Below are 20,222 nucleotides of genomic sequence, written 5' to 3' on the forward strand. Positions count from 1 at the left end.
CTCGCTTCCCAGGGACCACCCCTATTTGAACCTTAGGTTGGAGCCAGTGGTTCAGGGAAGTTGAGAACTGGGAAGGCGTTTTTCAGGAATCTGGGAAGAAGAGATGCATAAGGGCCCTCCCACCCCCTCTCTTTGCTCAAGGCTGCCCCCAGCAACCCTCCCTGAGAGCTTGCCTCAGTCTGGGCCCTGGCTAGGAATATGGCCACGTGGCACTAGCCAGCTTCCACCCCCTGGCACCCTCCAATCCACCCCACCCCCCAAAGCTTCCCTCCCCAAGTTCACCCAGAATGCCAAGGCCCAAATCAGTGTGGAAAACATTGTGTTCTGTAACCTCCATTCTCCGCTTTCCCCCAGCGGCAGAGAGCCCTCAGGCCCCGCCCTGCCCACTCTGAACTGGCTGTGGGCCAGCTGCTTGTTTGCTGGGGCTGTCTGCCCCTCTAGTTCAGGGAAGGCCCATGACCACCCTGGCTGCCCAGCAGGTACACCCAGCCGGTGTGGATGTTCAAGTCCTCTGCAGGTTGATCTCTGTCTTCCCCACTTGGTTCAGGCCAGGTGGGCAGCCTAGAAGGGAGGGAGGTGGGCTTGTGTACCCTCATGGGGTTGAACCGAGAGGCAGCTCTGATCTGCCTGCAGCCCTGCCCCCGCCTCCATCCACATCTGCACGTGGGAAGTGAGGCACATACGACTTGGCTGTGCTTGCCTACCCCTGGCAGTGAGCTGGTTCACCTGGGCTGCACACCTTTGCTGATGCACACCAGGTGGCATGGTCCACAGCAGGTGAGGCCTGAGTGAAGCGAGCATAGTGCAGCTGTGACACCGGGCTCTTAGCTGTGCAGAGTGTGCTTCCTGCTAACCCACCTATTGTCCCCTGGCCACCCCACCAAGGTGGCCCCCATTGCACAAGGTTCCATCCCAATCACAGGTGACCGTGACTCACAGGTGACTGTGGTGAAGACAGATCTTTGGGAAGCCCAGGGTTTTTCCCAGCCCTGCACCGCATTAGAGGCCCCCAGGAGGCCCTGTTATGGTCCTCTGGGAGAGGGCTGAGTGGACCTGCGTGTGGGGGTGGGAGTGGGGGCACGGATATGTGGATGTGGACATGTGGAGGGGTGCGGGGATGTGTGTGTGTGCCAGTGCCTGTGCATGTTTATTAGCCGGGGCCAGGGCCCTGGGGCACCTTCTCTCTCAGATGAGCCTCTCGAGACGTCTATGTCTCATTCCTTCTCATGGTGCCAGGCCCTGGAAGCTGCCCTGTGGAAAACCATAAAGCAGAATCTGTCTCGCCCATCACGACTCCAGCAGAGACAGAGATGAAGTGTCCCCTGTCTCCCGAGCCTGCAGCTGAGTGGGCGTAATGAGATTGTCTGGGTTCAGCTGCTGGGCACGAGGGGCTCGGGGACAGGCAGACACAGCGGCCACAGTGCCTGCCGGGATGCGGGGTGGGGCCTACCCAAGCTCCTTCGCTTCAGGCAGAAGCAGGGGTGAACCAGGTCTACCCTAAACTGTCTGTGCTCTAGCTGCTGCAGGCCCTCCCCCCGCCCCCCTCCCTGTGAGTCTCCCTTCCAGGTGACCGTGGGTCAGGACCTGGTGGAAGCAGCCCAGCCAGGACGCCCACAGGTCTACTTCACAGTGTCTGCCTCCCAGACTGCTCCGCACAGCTGCTGTTTGCTGACTTGGAGCCAGCCCCAGACTTCGGGTGGCCCTCCTGGTGTATGACAGAACAAAATGCTGCCTGGCTCTGTGCCATCCCCAGCCTCACAATGGTCTGGGATCACACCGTTGGGATCCATAGGTTTTCTGGGCTGATGCTTGGAGGTAGATCACCAGGCATTTACTCCGAATCCCTCTTAGTCCGGAAGCTCTTCTGAAACCAACCTGTTCTGCATCGTGGCAATACCCAAGATTCCACGGACAGACAGCCCAAGGCTGTGCATGAGGGGCATTGGCTGGAACTTGAACCTGGGTCTCCTGCTTGGAAGGAAAGAGTTCCTCCACTGGACCCCCACTACACCTGCTCAGCACGACGCTCCCTCCTAGTCACTAACCACTGCTGGCTGGGGACTGATCCACTATGGAGGCTGGAGTAAGCACTTCAGGGACATTGTCTCACTACCCCCCACCCTCACCTCACATGCTAATATTGTCCCTATTTTGCAGGAAAAGAAAGTCAAAGATCAAAGAGATAAAAGAGGGCATGGCCCCAGATCAGGATTAGATAGTGGGAGTCGGGCTGACTCAACGTCCATGCTTTCAATCACCCAAGCACCCCTCAAACCCTTCAGCTGTCGCCACAGGTGAAAATTCAAGCAAAGAAGGAGAATGCAAGTAAAAGTTGCCCCAAGTCGCCAATCTAGGGCAGTCCCCACCTAGAGCACCATCCCAGACTCTGCATCTGTAAGCAGAGAGCCGCAGAGAGTAACCATGACTTTTCCAATGGATCATATTCTATGTGCATGTCAAAGTCAAAGTCAACCTTCTCATGGACCAGGACGGTGAGAGTGGTTGCTCGAAGGGAGTCACATCTTCAGTAAACTGCACAGCTAGAAAGCACTGAATTGGCTCATGTTCTGCTGCGTGTATTTCTCAATAACAGCAAAACAAAGTAAATTACTTTAAAGAAGAGTTACAGTCAATGTAAGACATGAAAAAATAATTTAAAATCATCATGGGTTAATGTGGGAAGGCATGGGAAAGAGGAACTTACACCAAGGGCTCAAGTAGAAAGAAAATGTTTTGAGAATGGTGATGGCAACAAGTGTACAAATGTGCTTGACACAATGGATGGACGGATGCACTGTGATAAGAGCTGCACGAGCCCCCAATGAAATGATTTTTAAAAAGTTACTTTCCCAAAATAAATGATTAAAAAAATTTTTAAAGACAACCTTAACTTTTCAAAAATGAGGCAGAGGCATTACTAAACTTCAGAAAAGCTTTTTGTTAAATCATAAGTGTTAGGTGGCACCGAGTAGATTCTGACACCGAGCCACTTCCCGGTCCTGGGACACCCTTCCAATTGTCCCCGTGCCTGAGCCGCCGCACCACGTTGGTCCATCTTGTCAAGGACCTTCATCTTTGTCGCTGCCCTTCTGCTTTACCACGCAGATGTCCTCCTCCAGGGACTGGTCTCTCCTGGCAACATGTCCACGTTACGTGAGACAAAGTCTCATCATCCTTGCTTCTGAAGAGCCTTCTGACCATACTTCATCCAACACAGGCTTATATGTTCTTTCGGCAGTCCATGGTTCTTTCAATATTCTTCGCCAGCACCACAATTTAAACGCATAAGTGTTACTAGTTCTTACGAAGTTAAACTAAACTAAAATAAAAACAAATTTTTATAAAAACAATTTTAAAGAAATTGTGAAATCAGTACTGTTTGTTTTTTAACCTATGTCATAAGCTAAGTTTCATACTATGGAAGTTGAGGAAAATAACATTTTCTGCCTCCTTTTTTTCCCCACTCCAAGTTTTTGCTTAATTCAGTATTATCGCTGTTATTGTTTTTACATTCTTTTCAATAACTATAAATGATGCCACTTTCAAAATATTAATGTAATAGCCACAGAATGTTTCCCTTGCCAACCTTACTGTCATTTTTGTTGGCCGGATTTCAAAGTCAGGTCATTTCTTTACTAAGCCTTGTGATTGAAAAAGCCCTGACATGTATGTCGGAGAACGTCTGAGACATGAATACTTCAAGGATGGCTCTGCCAGGTGTGAAACTCTTGTCATGATTCCTTTCTCTCGGAACTCTGTAGATGGGTCCCATTGTTTTCTGGGAAAAGCAGGTTCTCCACAGCCCCTTCCCCTGTGCCTAGCTCTGTGTGCTTTTATAATCTCACAGATCAGTAACTTTGTCAGGGTGTGGTGCATGGTTAGTTACTCTATTCGCTTTTCTTAGGACATAAAATGTCAATTCAGTCTGTAGAATCTAATCTTTTGTTTATTTCAGAGCGGTTTCCATTACATATTTGAGTTTTTTCCCCTATCCCTTTTATTTTGTTTTCTTCCAGAAGCACACCAATTATATGTGTGTTAGATTTCCTTTTACCTCCTATCACTGTCATTTTGTCTTATTTTTCTCCATTTATTTTTTTTAATTTAAAAAATAATTTTATTAGGGGCTCGTTCAACTCTTATCACAATCCATACATCCATCCATTGTGTCAAGCACATTTGAACATTGTTGCCATCATCATTCTCAAAATATTTTCTTTCTACTTGAGCCCTTGGTATCAGCTCCTCATTTTTTACCCTCCCTCCCCGCCTGTCCCTCCCTCACAAACCCTTGATAATTTATACATTATTATTATTTTGTCATGTCTCACACTGTCCAATGTCTCCCTTCACCCACCTTTCTATTCGTCCCCCAGGGAGGAGGTTATATGTAGACCCTTGTGATCAGTTCCCCCTTTCTACCCCACCTTCCCTCCACCCTCCCGGTATGGCCACTCTCAGCACTGGCCCCGAGGGGGTCATCGTCCTGGATTCCCTATGTTTCCAGTTCCTATCTGTACCAGTGTACATCCTCTGGTCTAGCTGGATTTGTAAAGTAGAATTGAGATCATGATAATGGGGGGGAAGGAAGCATTAAAGAACTAGAGAAAAGTTGTATGTTTCATCATTGTTACACTGCAACCTGACTGGCTCGTCTCCTCCCTGAGACCCTTCTGTAAGGTGATGTCCAGTTGCCTACAGATGGGCTTTGTGTCCCACTCTGCACTCCCCCTCATTCACAATGATATGATTTTTTTTTGTTCTTTGATGCCTGGTACCTGGTCCCATCAACACCTCGAGATCACACAGGCTGGTGTGCTTCTTCCATGTGGGCTTTGTTGCTTCTCAGCTAGATGGCTGTTGTTTATCTTCAAGCCTTTAAGACCCCAGACGCTATATCTTTTGATAGCCACATTTGCTTATGCACCCAATTTGTTTTCATCGATCGTGTCAGGAAGGTGAGCATCATGGAATGCCAGTTTAATAGAACAAAGTGTTCTTGCATTGAAGGAATACTTGAGTGGAGGCCCAATGTCCATCTGCTACCGTAATACTGAAGCTATAAATACATGCCCATAGATCTATTTCCCCATCATCATATATAAGTGAATTTACATATGCACATGCCTGTATTTAGACCTCTATAAAAGCCCTTTGCCTCCTAGTTCTTTCCTCTATTTCCTTTTACTTTCCTCTTGTCCCACTATCATGCTCAACCTTCATTTGGGTTTCAGTAATTCCTCTTGGTTACCTTGCCCTTGATCAAGCCCTACCAGGCCTCCTACACCCTCCTTGCCCCCGATTTTTGGATCACTTGTTCCCTGTCCCTCGATTTGTTAACACCCACTTCCTTCCCGCCGCCCCCCCACCCCAGCCTCCCCCTCTTCCATTTCTCCCCTAGAACTGTCAGTCCAGTTGTTTTCTCCATCAGATTGTTTATCCTTATCTAGATAGACCTGCAGAGATAATAATATACACAAAAGCAAAACAAAGCAACAAAAGAAAACAAAATAACAAGAACAACAAAAAACAAATGACAAAAAAGGAAATCCTATAAATAATTCAAGTCTGTTTATTGACCTTTAGGAGTGTTTTCAAGTAGAGTCTGATGGGGTACCACACCCTGGTCCCAAAGTCTATTTTTGGTATTCCCTCAGGACTTCCTTGCTCTGCTCCCCTTGCTGTTCTGTTGCACACCCCTTAGTGTTTTGCCTCGGTGCAGTGGGATCAGATCAGGTGCCATTCCCACACTGTGTCTCCAGTGTTGTCACTTGTAGGACCCCGTGTCAGTGAGGGATGTCGTGTCTCATAGTGGGGCTGGCCATATTCCATTTATTTTTGAGAGATTTCCTCGAACCTGTATAAATGACTCGGGTTATTTATGCTGTACTTTTTCTATTTATTTATTTTTTGCTCTATAATAATAGCTTTTAAAAATTCCTGTGATGTTTTTTATTTTTCTCTCCATGTGCTATTCTGTACTCTGCCAGCTCATCTTTTATCCTGTTGTTCACATCATTTCTCTTTTAAATTTCTGGATCTCTTTTCTTCTACCCCCTGCTCCTGACAGTTTGTAAACTGACTTAATCTCTAATTTCCTTGAGTCTACAGAGATCCACTTGCCTCGGGCCATTATGTATTTCTCTAGGTCAGCGGTTCTCAACCTGTGTGTCGCAACCCTTTTGGGGGGTCAAAGGACCGCTTCACATGGGTCACCCAATTCCTAACAGTAGAAAAATTATAATTATGAAGTAGCAACAAAAATAGGTTTATGGTTGGGGGGTCACCACAACATGAGAAACTATATTAAAGGGCTGCGGCATTAGGGAGGTTGAGAACTGCTGCTGTAGGTGATTCTTCTTTGTGATGTGTGCTCTTCACCTGTCCTGCCTTTCAATGTGTGGATCCCTCTCTGATGACGGTGTTGACTCAGCGTCTTCTAAGTGGAAGTGTGCAGAGAATGTGGGGAGTGACCTGGAAAAGTCTGCAGCTGCATTCTGGAGTGATTATCTGCCAGACACGCTCCCCAGAGCTGTTACACATGCTTTGCCCAGGGGTCCCATCTGTTGGGTGTCAGAGGTCATGAGATCAGTGTGGTTCACAGCAAATGCCTGTAGGTCATTGACCATCTGTGGTCCCACCTGAGGAACGGCTTGTGGGTGTGATTTTCCCTCTGGCATGCCACATGTAAAATCCAGTGCCTACACGTTGTTCGCGGCGGCACCGTGCACATCAGATCACACTGGAAGTGCCCATCAGCAGTGGGCTGGAGAAGTAATTGGTGACCACAGCGATGAGCGTGAATGACTTACAAATGCATGCAGTGGCAGGGATGAATCCCGGGCACATGGTGTTGAGCAAGCAGGCAGCTATCAAAAGCACACCAGTCCTGGGAATAGTGAGCACTCCCGCTGCTAACGGACAGACTGGAGGTTCAAGTCCAGAAGAAAGATATCATCTACAGCTCTACTGTGACCCATACGGGGTCAGCTGGGGCTGGAACTGCCCCATCAGCATCTGATGGGTTAGATTCTTCTCGGGGAGAAAAACATCAAAATGCACATGGGTATACAATAGCAAACACAGACTCACTACCCTGAAGTCAATTCCAACTCATAGGCACCCTGTAGGACAGAGTAGAACTGCCTCTCTGGGTTTCCAAGACTACATCTTTACGGGATCAGAAGACCTCATCTGCCCCCTGAGGGGGAGCTGGTACAGCTGAGCTGGTAGCTCACCTCATGGCTAGCAGCCCAACATAGAACCCATGCGGGACCCCTGGGCTCCTTGAGGTTTTGATGTTGTCAGGTGCTGTCCGATCGGTCCCAACCCATAGCGACCTTATGCACAACAGAAGGAAACCCTGCCTGATCCTGCATCTTCCTCACAGTTGTTCTGCCTGAGCCCATAGTTGCAGCCACTGTGTCCGTCCATCTCATTGAGGGCCCCGTCTCTTCCGCTGCCCCTCCACTCTACCCAGCATGATGTCCTCCAGGGACCGAGCTCTCCTGACAACGTGTGCAAAGTATGTAAGAAGCAGTCTCCCCATCCTTGTGTCTAAAAGCACTCTAGCCATACTTCTAACAAGCTAGATTTGTGTATTCTTTTTTTTTATTCATGTGCTCTTTTGGCAGTCCACGGTACTTTCAATATTCTTCGCCAGCACAACGCCAACAATGCAACTGTTCACTCTGCGTGTCCGTGTGGGGAGCTGCAGTTCCTTAAGTACCAGAAAATGAATTGTCTCACCGCCTGAAGGCTGGAAATCCCAAGCCAGGTGCTGGCAAGGCACCGTCCTTGCTTCTCTCAGCTTCTGGCAGCCCGGGCAGCCCTCGGCTCTTGTCTGCGCAGCCTCCACCTCTGTCCCCAAGGGCACGTAGCCATCATCCCTCTCTTTAGCTCTTCTCGCCTTAGGAGGATCCCACTCATGTTGGATCAGGCTGACTCCATGCCATCCTAATTCATTCCATTTGCAAAGACTGTGTTTCCAAATCAAGAAAGTCACAGCCGCAGGCACCAAGGTTTGGGACCTGGGCACTCTGGATCTCCCTCCCCTCCTTCACCCTTTGGGTCTTTAGTACCTCGTGGAGAGAGCTATGTTCTCCCTTCTCTACCCAGCGTTAGTGGGAACTGGGCCCGCACCATTGGCATGGTCTGGTGATCCCCAGGACAATCAGTGTGGCCCCTTTCACCTCACTGTCCTGAGCTCTGCCCGCTGGCTGCTGGCCACTGAGAACGGGTGGCACCCCGGGCCTCGGGGCCCTGGGTTTGTATCTCCTATGGATCTCTGTGCCCATTGGAGGCAGCGTCTCACTTGCCAGCCTGCCTGAAAGAGAAAGGGTAAATGCTACTGGGTCCTGTTTTGGCTGCGCATTAGAAACCAAAAACAAACTCACCACTATCAACTCGAGCCTAACTCATGGGGATGCGTGTACAGCACCCCTGCGTGCTTGGTAGCACCCCCAGGCCTGCTTTAAGTGGAGACTGTGTCCCTGCTTGTAGATGGGGGATACCACAGAGATGCCTCAGGAGTATGATTAGCCCCCACCAGTATCCCTTCACCCCAGTCCTCAAGCCTGGACTCAGCCCCTGGGTTGGGGACCTGCTGATGGAGAATCACTCTGACTGTGCATGCATGAGTGTAGGCGGGCAATCCAGGTGATGGGGCAGGCAGGCCCCCACAGGGCAGCTCTTTGGCAGTGCAGACACTCACCGGAGTTGTGTAGGCCCTTTTTGTTGTCAGATGAGAACACAGCACAGAGGAAATGGGCCTCACAGGTCATCTGAGAGCAGCCTGGGCCCCCACTTCCTCTTCAGCGACATGGATTCCAGAAGGCCTTTTGTGAGGGAGTTAATATGAAACCACGTGGAAAAACGTCATCAAACCTTGACTTTTCGCTTCCCCCAAATGCGTCAGAGCGACTGACCCCTCACTGAGGGCCCTTAACCATCCCCGAGCCCCTGGCCACCGTGAGACATTACTGGTTCCAACTGCCATACCCAGAGCATCCTTTCTCAAAACACTGCCCCAACTCTGCGCCTGCCCATTGTTGGATGCCCTTACTATGGGAATCCCTCAAGTTCCCAGATGGCAGGTCCCACAAAGCCTCTGCTCTCCGGATGATGATCTGGGGGAGGGGTCACATGAGGAGGGAACCCCTTGGAGCATGGTGTCTGTTGATGCATTCTGACTGCTGTGGGTGTAACCCTTTATTGGAGGTGCTCTGCGCTCTGAGACAGAAGCTACTGTGAGCGCATTGGCATTGCAATGGTCCTGTCTCTTTCCAGGACCCAGGAGCCCAGGTGGTGTAGTGCACAACAAGTTGGGCTGCTAACCTCGGGGTCAGCAGTTCAAACCCACCCCACCCGGCATTCCCTGAGAGAATGATGAGGCTGTCTGCGTCTGTGAATATTACAGCCTTAGAAACACACAGGGGCCGCTCTACCCTCTCCTATAGAGCCACTCTGGGCAAGAATGCACTCAGTGGCAGAGCGGAACTGCCAGGACCTTGGCCCAGTGCCAACTCCTGCTCATATCCACCCATAAAACAGAGCAGAACCGCAGGCCCTGGGGTCAATCTGGATGGAAGCAGACAGCTGCATCTTTCTCCCCTGGTGGGTTCAAACATCAGTGACAGAGCTGCACTGCTCTACAGGACTGTCAGGAGGTGTGAGCTGGTGGAAACAGACCCCCAGGTTCTTGTGAGGTGACTCTGGGTAGGTTCCGCCACCTGCCTTTCTCTTACTCCAACCCACTGGTTCTCAACCTTCCTCATGCCTCAACCCTTTCCTACAGTTCCTCATGTTTTGGTGGCCCCAACCATAAACTTATTGTCATTGCTACTTCATCACTGTCATTTTGCTACTGTGATGAATCAGGTGACCCACAGGTTGAGAACCGCTGCTCTAACCCAAACTCGAAAGCCACTGCCATGGAGTTAATTCTGACTCATAGCAACCCTGTAGGACTGAGGGGACTGGACGTATCTCAGAGGACTCTGAGACCAAATCTTCATCTAACTGCTGCATCTCTCTCCTGTGGAGCAGCTGGTGGTCTTGCGGTCACCAGCCGGGTGCCAACCTGACAGTGCCACAAGGACTTACTCTCTCATTGTTGATCTCTGTATCTCGAATATAACTATCCGACCCAGGAGTGGCTGTCAGGACGTTTGCCATTGGGTGGGACTTGTGGATCTCACAGGGATGCCACCTGTGCAGGGTGACCAGGGCAGAGCTGCTGACCCGTCATCAGAGGGTCCCAGGCTGCTGGCCTGTGGACTTCTTGTGGCAGATTTGTCTGCTTCCTGCCCAGGGCCAGTAGCAGAAGGCTACTTCCAACCTCTCGACTCCACTGTGCCGAGCTGGTTAACTCTGTAAGTGCAACAAGAGCCACGAGCCTTCCTGCAGCCGGTGTGCAGGGAGCGACCAGCCTGAGCTTCCCCGTAGGAGGGGCTGCACACCCACCAATCCTGGCCTCCCAGCCACACTGAAAGTCACTGAACAAACACAAGCCGGGGGCCACTGGGGGGTGGGCATTTCTCAAGGTCATGCCCTTGGCTCCTGTGGAGCCAGCCCCCAGATGCCAGCCTTGGGTCTGTGTCCCTGTCCCCACCAGGCTTCACAGACAGTGACCATGCTGCCCTTCTCTGTCTGCAGGGGTCCCTGGTGAGCTCGGTCATGGTGGTTTAAGGAAGCTTGCCTAGCAGTCCCCAGCGTGCAGTTCCCATCCGTGGGAAGGCACGGGCTCCAAGATGATCATAAAGGAGTACCGGATCCCGCTGCCCATGACCGTGGAGGAGTACCGCATCGCCCAGCTCTACATGATCCAGGTGGGTCCCACCCCAGCTGGCTGCCCCTAGAGTCTGGCCTCCCCCCTGGGCCTGACATAAGCACACTCTCTCTCCACTGGGGGTCACGGCTGGGCCCTTGTTCACTGAGGCAGTCCTTCCTGCTCTCCCACCAGCCCTGTGCCCAGAGTGGCAGCTCCAGCTCAAGATGAGGGGCAGGCTTAGACTTCCCTGCTGAGACCCCTGACTGGGCTGTCAGTGAAAGGGAGCGCCCTGTCCAGCAGGCCCCCGCCCCACATCCCACCGTCAACCCAGCCAGGGGACTTAGTGATAACACCGACAGCCAGCCGCTGGGCAGCCCTGGCGGAAGTTCCCGAGAGGGCTTGGTGGTCTGGACTGTTTGCTGAGGGACTCTTTAACAGCGCCATGTGGCTCCTTGTGAGCTACTTGCCCTCGTTGTTCCTAGGGCCTTTGTGCTCAGGCAGGGGTCTCTGGGGCTGCTGTCTGCTCCCCCTGCTCCCCCTCCCACCCCCATGTCAGTCAGCTCACCCAGCTAGCTCCTCCCTGGGCTCCTGGGCTCCTTGGCTCCCAGGGCAGAGAGGTCAGCACAGAGCACTGAGCATTTCATGTCTGCTAATATCAGATTGGGTGGGGAGACCCACCCTGTCACCAGGGTGCTTCTAAAGCCTGCTTCTCTACTTCTGGTGGAGGGAGGTTTTCAGGCCACGTCCTTACTCCCTGGTGTCCTTAGGACCTCTGCTGAGGATTGGGGTGTGGGGAGGTGGGCCGAGGGGAACAGTACCCTGCGAACTCTAACAAGGAAAGCGTGTGGCTCGGCAGCCTTTGGACGAGGCTCCGGAGGCTCCCTGGAACTGGATGCAGTGCTGCCCTGGGCCTGGGCCTCTTTGCTGGCTGGTATTTCTGCCATAGAGAGGCCTGGTGATCTGGTGGTCACAGTATATATCCTCCCACCCACTGGATCCTGGACTTTCTCAGTCCCCACTGCACAGAGGGATTCTGGCCCGTCCACTCGGCCACTTCTTGTGTTCTGAGTGTGGACTCTATGTCTGCTCATGCAGGACAGCAACTTGCATGTCTGCAAATCCCAGACCCCAATAAGTAGAAATGGAAATATCCCATTTCTCCATGAATCTCTAGAAGCCCTCTTGGATTGTCTTCAGAGGCTGAGCTGCCCACTACAGGCCCACCAGCCCAAGCTGGAGTGGAAGGCAGGTGGGGTGCAGCTGCCTCTGAGACTGGGTCCCTTGGATCTGTCTGACTTTTGCTGGTGAAGGGGCCATGTGTGAGCCTCGGCGTAGTCCTCTATTGCCTAAGCCTGCGCCCTGTGGAACACTCACCAGGAAAGGCTCTTACGGGCCACTTCCCCATGGGACAGATGGGAGACTTGCTGGCCGTGGGGCGTGCTAAGGAAGAGGAGCTGCCCTAGAGGTGAGGAGGCAGTCCTGTGAGGGACCGAACTGCTGCTGAGCCCTCCCACAACCACCCCCTGAGCATCAGGTCACTGGCCAGAGGCCAGAGCAGAAGGGGGAGGGTGGCCCTGGACCTGTCCCCAGACACCCACTTGCCTGCCGTGGTCAGCCTGTGTTGAGATCCTGCTGCTCCCAGGATGCCCTGCTCCACTCCAGTACTGGTCCCTCCACTGTCTGCCCACAGGCCTGACCTCCCGACTCCAGCCTCATGGGGCACATGTGTGAGAAATGGTCACAGTGTGTGTCGAGTGCTAGTTGAACCCAAGGGGCTATCTGCAGTCCGGTGTGCTGCTGTAACAGCAGTGCCACGGGGCGGGGTGGGGCAGGGGCTGCAGAGAACAGAGAGCTCTTTGAAGAGAGAAGTGCACACTAAGGGTGAAGTCCTTCATTATGGTAGCCCCAGGAGTTCTTAGGGTTTCTGGGGGTCCTGTGTGTTTGTCTGTCTGTTCTGTCCTTGCTCAGGCTCAGTAGTGATCAGGCTGGGGCCCCCTTGCTCTGGCAGGCTCTCCTTAACATAGCCAAGGAGCTAGTTTCCCAGCTGGAACAAAGACACGGGGGCAGGGACTATGACACAAGTTTTGGGGACACCATCTAATACTCATCTGAAAACAGAGGCAAGTTCACTGTCCCCACCCCGTGTCCTCCTTCCTTTGTGTTGGGGGCTGGGGACGGAGTTGATGAAGCTGCTGGTGTCCCCAGTAGCTCCCACTATGCACACAGCATCCACAGCCCCCTTACAGAAGGCCCAGAGCTGGGGGTAGGCCCCCACGTTGGCCCCTGATCGGAGCTGGGCTTTAGGATGGCCAGGCCTGGGAGATATGGGGGCGCGCTTCCCATGGCTGCTGCCGCTTACCTGCTGTGCTTGGAGCTGAGTGAGGGCCTCCTCTGTGAAGTTGCTCCCAGGATGGAGCGAGTCCAGGCAGGAGGCCCAGCCAGTGCCTGTCCAGCACACCATCTCCATGCTGTGAAAGGCGAAAGCCCAGAAGGAGAGGCTGGGAGAAGGCCAGGACCCTGGACAGCTCTGAAGGGGCCCTGCCCTGCCCCACCGTGGAGCCTCCTGGATTTGACGAGCTAGACATCTTGGAGCTTTCTACACACCAGTCCCGAGGCAGTGGGACCCCTCTCAGCAGCCCACGGGGCCCGGGCAGGAAGCAGAGCCAGACCACTGACTCTGTGAGGTGTGAGAGAATCACTGAGTGCTGTCTCTTGGGTGCCGTCTCTTGGGAGGTCTGGCTGCCTTTCCTGTCCCTCCACAGTGTGGACACCTGCCTAGGGGTACAGATGACACCTAGTCATGCAACCAAGCTTACCCATCCGTCTCTGTTGGAAAGCCTTAGGGGTCAGCTAGGGGCTAACTGTGACCTCTGAGTCACCAAACAACCCACCATATCCATCTCCCATGAGAGGCTGGGAGCCAGGAGCCCCAGATACAGCCGGACAAACAGGTACATTCCCCGAAGTGGTCATGGGTACTACCCAGCTGGCCTGCTAGACCAGACCGAGACTCAGGCCTAGGTCTGCCTGGGCCACTGGGGGGTTCTCTGCAACTTCTGGGCAGGTGCCCCATGCAGCCCGGGTGGAAAGACTGCCTCTGCCTCTGTCTTTGGCCAGCACCCTGCCTTGCCCATGCTCCTCATCTGTTGTGCAGGGACTCGGCCACTTGGAGCAACGCAGGTCACACCCTAGGGAGAGCCCAGCCAGACAGGGCAGGGCGATGCTGCTGGAAATGCCTCGTGTGCACAGACATCCGTGGGAGGGTGTGGGTGTGTGAGGGAGCACCAAGTCTGGGGGCTGCCTGCACATGGGTGTATGGGGGTGTGTGCATGCAGATGTTTGTGCGTGGGTGTGCGGGCACGGGTGGGAGTTTGTGCAGCTGCTGTTCAAGAAGCTGACCCAGGATGCCCTTGGTGATGCCGTCATGTCACCATGGAGACGGATGCTGAGCTTACAGTCGCGGGGCACCATAACCCGGTTTTCTGCCTGAGCAGAAACCTGAGCTTTGGGAGACTGGGCTGGGCAGTCATGGCAGAGCCACCCAGCAGTGACCAGACGTCATAAGTCAGTCACTGCCACCAGGCCTCCTCCCACTTCCCACAAGCTCCCTCGTCAGTGTTCGTGGGCATGCGAGGCAGGGCATACTTTTGTTTGGGAAGATAGCAGCTTTCTTGCCCACCCCAGTTTCACCTTCCCTGGTTGCTCAGAGCTGCGTACGCGTCAACAGTCAGTTTTAAAGCGGCCTCATCACACCAAAAAGAAGTCCCGGGTGGCCGGGTCAGGGACGCTGTGGTGCTGGAGTCTACAGCTTCGTGGTTCTTTGGAGCGCCCGTATGAGACTTGGGGCTCTCAGACCATGGGCCTGAACTGTCCTCAGAAGTACCCAGTGGAGGGGCTTCGGTATCAAAGCCCTTCCACTCCCCTGCCCTTCCTGCAAACCCGCCCCTTCTGCCAAGAGCCCTGGCCCAGGCGCCCTCTGGGATGGCCTCTGGAGTGGGCTTTTGTCTCTGCAGAAGAAGAGCCGCAACGAGACGTTTGGCGAAGGCAGTGGCGTGGAGATCCTGGAGAACCGGCCATACTCGGACGGCCCCGGCGGCTCCGGGCAGTACACGCACAAGGTGTACCACGTGGGCATGCACATCCCCGGCTGGTTCCGCTCCATCCTGCCCAAAGCTGCACTGCGCGTGGTGGAGGAGTCCTGGAACGCCTACCCCTACACCCGGACCAGGTGAGCCGCGGGGAACCCAGGCCATTTATGCTTGGGCCAGGTCATCGTGGACAGGGAACCCCAGGTTTCCCTACACCAGGGCCAGTGATCCTGGTGTAGGGACCCCCAAGGAAGGGCCACCAAGCCATGGGACCAGGCGCGGGGCTGACTGCACGACATTCTGCCCTCCAGCAGTGTTAGGAGGTTCAAACGCATGTGAGGTTCCCCAAGAAAATGGCTGGACAGGGAACTGTTGGAAGGCAGGAGGTGGAGCTAGGGACATGGGCTGTGTCAGCATTTCCTGACGCCCCAAGTTGAGCAGGTGCCCTTTTGGCTCTCTCTCCCCTGAAGGGGACTCTCCACTTTGTGTCCACCCTGGAGCATGGTGGCACTATGCTGGACAGGACAGGTGGGGTCTATGCTGCATGAAGGGCCTTAGCCAGCCAGCATCCACCAGCTCTCCCAGCAGCCCTCTGCCCTCTAAGTCTGTCTCCAGCTGGAAGGGAGACCTGGGGGCAGATTGGGCCCTACCATTTGTGAGGGTACCTATACCCAGGGTGCGAGCACCAGGACTTCTAGAAGCAGCTTAGGGCAGATTGCCTGCTTTCTGTACTGTGTCCCCGCAGCCCACCCTCACACCCTGGCTGTTCTGGAACAAGGTGAAGGCCCAGGAGGTGGGAGGGACAGGAGTCTTCCAGGTCCCCTTCCAGGCTCCCCACCAGGACCAGAGCCCCCCGGGGCAGCCCCAAGGCCCTGACCTGCTGTCCCATGCTGCAGCCCATGGCGGCTCCTGCCCAGGCCCTCCCTCTTCCGCAGGTTCACCTGCCCTTTTGTGGAGAAATTCTCTATCGACATTGAAACCTTCTACAAAACTGATGCTGGTGAAAACGCCAACGTGTTCAGCCTCTCTCCTGTGGAAAAGAACCAGCTGATGATCGGTACAGCCCGGGGCCTCACCCTCATGGCTCTACCCACTGGGGGTAGCGGGTGGGGTAGCCAGAGGCTGAGCATGGCACCGGGAGGGAGGAGGGCAGGTATCCTCACTCCATTCTCCTGACACGCAAACGGAGGCGCCCAGAGGTGTGAACGTGGTCACAGAGTAAAGGCGCCCACTCCCGGTGAGAACAGGGCACAGGTGAAGGGGATGGGGATTGTGGGGATTGTGGCCAATGGCAGGGCCATCTCATCCCCTCAGTGGCAGGCAGCCTCTCCTCTCCCAACCACCCACCCCCAGCTGACATCTGTCATTCAGGAAGACAGCTTCATTCCTGAACTCTTCTTGCTGCAAAGAAGCAGAACAGCGGGGTTGTCGAGTGAAATGTCCTGATGCTCAAGTGCTGACGGCAGATTAAAAACCCACTGCCCTAGAGTTGATTCCAACTCCCGGCAACCCTCCAGGACAGAAGAGCCGTCCTTTGGGTTTCTGAGGCCATAACTCGGTACAGGAGCCCAACGGGTAGCTGGTGGGTTAAAACAGCTAACCTTTCAGGAAGCAGCACACAGGCCCTCTGCACCACAGGGGCTCCTGGACAACACATTCAGGAACTTTTAAATGACTGTGCCACCAAACAAGGGACATGGGTAGGTCACACTGAGCTCAGCAGCGGCCAGGGTGCAGCTTGGGGATCCCACCCACATCCCCACCTCCAGGCAGGGAAGCTATCAGCCAGGTGTCTCAGAAGGGACACACCTGTCCTGGAGAGGTGACTCAGCCCGTGGACCTGGCTCCCAGGCAACCTGGGATGGGAGACAAACAGAGTCCCCCTGGAGGAGCGCAGGGTGGGGAGACTTGGAGAGCTGGCAGATCAGAGGCAGGGGTGGCTACTCTCATGGTCTCCCTACAGATTTCATCGACATTGTCAAGGACCCCGTGCCCCCCAATGAGTACAAGACAGAAGAGGACCCCAAGCTGTTCCACTCTACCAAGACGCAGCGGGGGCCCCTGTCTGACAATTGGATCGAGGAGTACAAGAAGCGTGTCTTTCCCCTCATGTGCGCCTACAAGCTCTGCAAGGTGGAGTTCCGCTACTGGGGCATGCAGTCCAAGATCGAGCGGTTCATCCATGACACCGGTGAGCCCCTGCGCCCAGACTGTGCCCTCTCTCTGCCCACCTCGGCGCCAGCAAGCATCTGCTGTGGCTCCCACGTCCAGAGACCGAGACCTGGTTCTTGAGTGAGCTCAGCCAGCGTCCCTGGCTATGCAGGTGATTCAGTGCTTGCCTGCTAGCTGAAAGACTGGCAGTTGGAAACCATCCAGAGAGAGGCACCTTGGAAGAAAGGCCTGGCAGCCAGCTTCCACCACATCTCGCATGCAGACCTAACTCCATGCATGAGGTCACCAGGACTCAGAATCCGCTCAGCCACAGTTGACACCAGCATGCACCCACCCCGGGGAAAAGTGTGTTTCTCTCTGAGGACTCCAGAACCCAGGCCCCGGCCCCAGCTGACCCCTTCTCACTGGGCTGGAAACTCCAACGGTTAGGAGCTGGGACACAGTGTGGTGTGTCCTTCAGAGTCGTGCTGGGAAGACCCAGAGGAAGTGCTAGGAGAGGGGCCAGGCCGAGAGATGGCCTGGAACTTTGGGCCCAGACAGCACCGAGCCAGCTTACCCTCACCCAGACTCTCCCCCTCTTTCCTGGTCCTGGACGTTGGTGCCAAGGGGCCTGCCCCCAACCCCAGCTGCACCATATCAGATACACACAGTCATCATCGACAGTGGATTTCCTACAAACCCTGGTGACCACACCGTAAGCACAGGCGTACCCCCGTGTGACAAGTACTGGGTAGACCCAAGTCAGAAGCAGATCTGGGCTGGGCCCAGGGCTCCTGCCTGCCTCCCATCCAGCCTCACTGCCCCACTGCCTCAAGCAGTCCCGGCATCTGGGACAAGGGCTGTCCTGACCGCCCTTAGGGTCAGGTTGTCATATACTGCAGAGTGGGGCCCCTCTGGTGGCAGAGACTTGAAGCTGGAAAGGGTGGCAGGGGTGGCCTCAGCCAGTTCAGTCTTGACAGAATTCAGCCCCTGACCCCCGGGAGCTCTGTGGTGATGGCCAACAGGGGCTGGACTGGTGTGGGCAAGAAGGCAACGCCTTAACCTAGCTATGGGGTGGCATTGCCGCAACTCCTTCCTGTTGCGGCTCTACTAGCTCAACAGCCATTGACTGTCCCGCCTTCTCCTGAAAGCTTTTCGGGGCTCTGGCCAGCCTTCCTCAGCCAATGCTGCATCCAAGGGCTTGGCCAAGCTGTAAAGACACCTTCTCTCCCCACCCTAAGCCCCATTCCCCCAAAAAGCCCTTAAATGGCAGTTCTTCCCCCAGAGACAAGGAGCATGGGGCTGGTGGAAAGGACACCACTTCTCAGGCCCATCCCAACCCTGCTACTCAGGCAGATCGCTGCCCCTCCTTGACATCACATTTCCTATCTGTAAAACTGGGAACCTGCAAGGGAGATGAAAGGAGACCATGTGGTTTAGGAAGCACCTGTCCCTCTGAACGTGGTCCCAGAATCATCAACAGACTCGAGTGACCAGACTGGGCAGCCTTCCTCCAGTGGCCTTGGAGAGACCATGAGGCTGAACCAGCCCGTTGCTGTCATGTCCGCTCTGACTCTCGGACACGTCTGTCGGGAGGCTGGTTTTTCCAAGGCACCTTGCCAGGCCTTGCTTCTGAGGTGCCTTTGGGTGAGCGCGCACCTCCAACCGGCTGGTTAGCAGCCGGGGGCAGTCATTGCACCACCCAGGTTCTTAGGGCGCAGGTCTCAGCTGTCCTCCTTCCTTCCTGGCCATGGGCATATAGCCGTGTCCCAGCTGTTCGAGCCCCCAGCCCACCCAAATCCACCACCATCCACTTGATCGTGACTCCCAGTGACCCCTAGAGGACAGAGCAGGGCTTCCTGGCCCGTCCTTTTTCCCTTTGTGCGCCATGTATTATGATGCGGGTGAAAGTTCTCTGTCAACGCCCTGCACACAGTGTGTCTCATGACATTGAGTGCGGTCCCCACTTCCTCCCTGGGCCAGTGGTTGTCATTCCTGGTCTGCCCTGTCCCTTCCTGCCTCCGAGCTCGGTCCTGGGTCGAAGGCTGCCCTTGGGACCTCGGGAGTGGGGCGTGTTCTGAGGAGTTCCAACCTCCTTGGTGGTGGGGTTGCTCCCTCTGCCTGTGATCTGGCTGACGGATGAGTCACAGGCTTCGGGGAAGCAGAGAGGGCACTGGAACAGCCAAGCTGGTTCGCAGTAGAGCACTCTAACCATTGAGCCACCACGGTCCCTTTCGAGACCCCCACCCCAAGAGGAAACATTTTCAAATTCATTTTAGAGTAAGGGGCCCTACCCTTCCTGGCAGCCCCACAAGGTCAGCAGACAGCCCCAGAACAGGAACCTGAGGTTCTGGACCCCCAGTGGCTCGTCTGAAGCCACGCCTCAGGACTTCAGCAGCAACCACGCTTACCATCCAGCTGAAGGAGGCTCCAGGGCAGGGGCCAGAGACGGCGATTTCACTCCCGGATTTGGCCCTGGAGTTGACCAGGCAAGGTCCAGACTGTTGTGAGCAGTCCATTTAGAACATGAAAATGGGCCGGAGGCCCAGCGAGTGAGAGGGAGTCCATTTGGTGTGGTGTGTGGGGCTAACAGCCGCACACGGTGAGCTGGCACACTCCAGAACCTCACAGGTGTGAGTGGGCCTCCCCCAGAAACAAGTGACCAGCAGTACGGTGCACACGCTGCTGCAAGCGAGCCCGATCGCCATGTTCCTGAAGCCTGTGTGGCAGGAAAACCATAAAGAAAAACAAATGGCCAACCGAAAATTCAGGGGAGATACTGACTCTTCTGGGGAGGGGCATGGGTGACTGTTCGTTTTCTTAGCTGGGCAGTGTGACCGTAACTGTTTGAAGCAAGAATTTCCATACCCTAGAACTTGCTCATTGTGAGAGCACCGTCCAGTGAGTCCCGTCCACTCACAGAGTCCTACCACCGTCCCCACCATCCAGCTCTAGAACATTCCTCACCCCCAGAAGTTGCCTTTGTTCCTGTCTGCCGTTCGCCCCACTCCCACCCACAGCCCAGGGCAGCCCACTGATCAGCGCTCAGTCCCCATTTTAAAAAGTCATATTCTGTATGCTTTAAATATTTTGCTTTATCTTTTTCATGTGCATTATATGAAAACAACTTTTTAAAAAGTAGGGCCAGTAACAACTTGGTCTATACTCGATTTTCAACAGGAAGTTAGGGAAAATGGCCCAGACACAGGGAC

General features: G+C 54.4%; 1 protein-coding gene across 4 annotated transcripts in view; it reads left to right on the forward strand.

Moving 5' to 3' along the window:
• PITPNM2 (phosphatidylinositol transfer protein membrane associated 2) overlaps window positions 1-20,222 on the forward strand; it is a 138,224-nt gene that overhangs the window by 100,935 nt on the left and 17,067 nt on the right. For all 4 annotated transcript variants that reach the window (XM_075533940.1, XM_075533942.1, XM_075533941.1 and 1 more), the window contains exons 3-6: window positions 10,657-10,829; window positions 14,785-14,999; window positions 15,795-15,916; window positions 16,823-17,050. In XM_075533940.1, the coding sequence (XP_075390055.1) occupies window positions 10,752-10,829; window positions 14,785-14,999; window positions 15,795-15,916; window positions 16,823-17,050 (643 nt within the window). In that variant the 5' untranslated portion in view covers window positions 10,657-10,751. The remainder of the gene's footprint in view (window positions 1-10,656; window positions 10,830-14,784; window positions 15,000-15,794; window positions 15,917-16,822; window positions 17,051-20,222) is intronic.

The sequence above is a fragment of the Tenrec ecaudatus genome, chromosome 16 (genome assembly GCF_050624435.1).
Source record: "Tenrec ecaudatus isolate mTenEca1 chromosome 16, mTenEca1.hap1, whole genome shotgun sequence".
Classification (NCBI taxonomy): domain Eukaryota; kingdom Metazoa; phylum Chordata; class Mammalia; order Afrosoricida; family Tenrecidae; genus Tenrec; species Tenrec ecaudatus.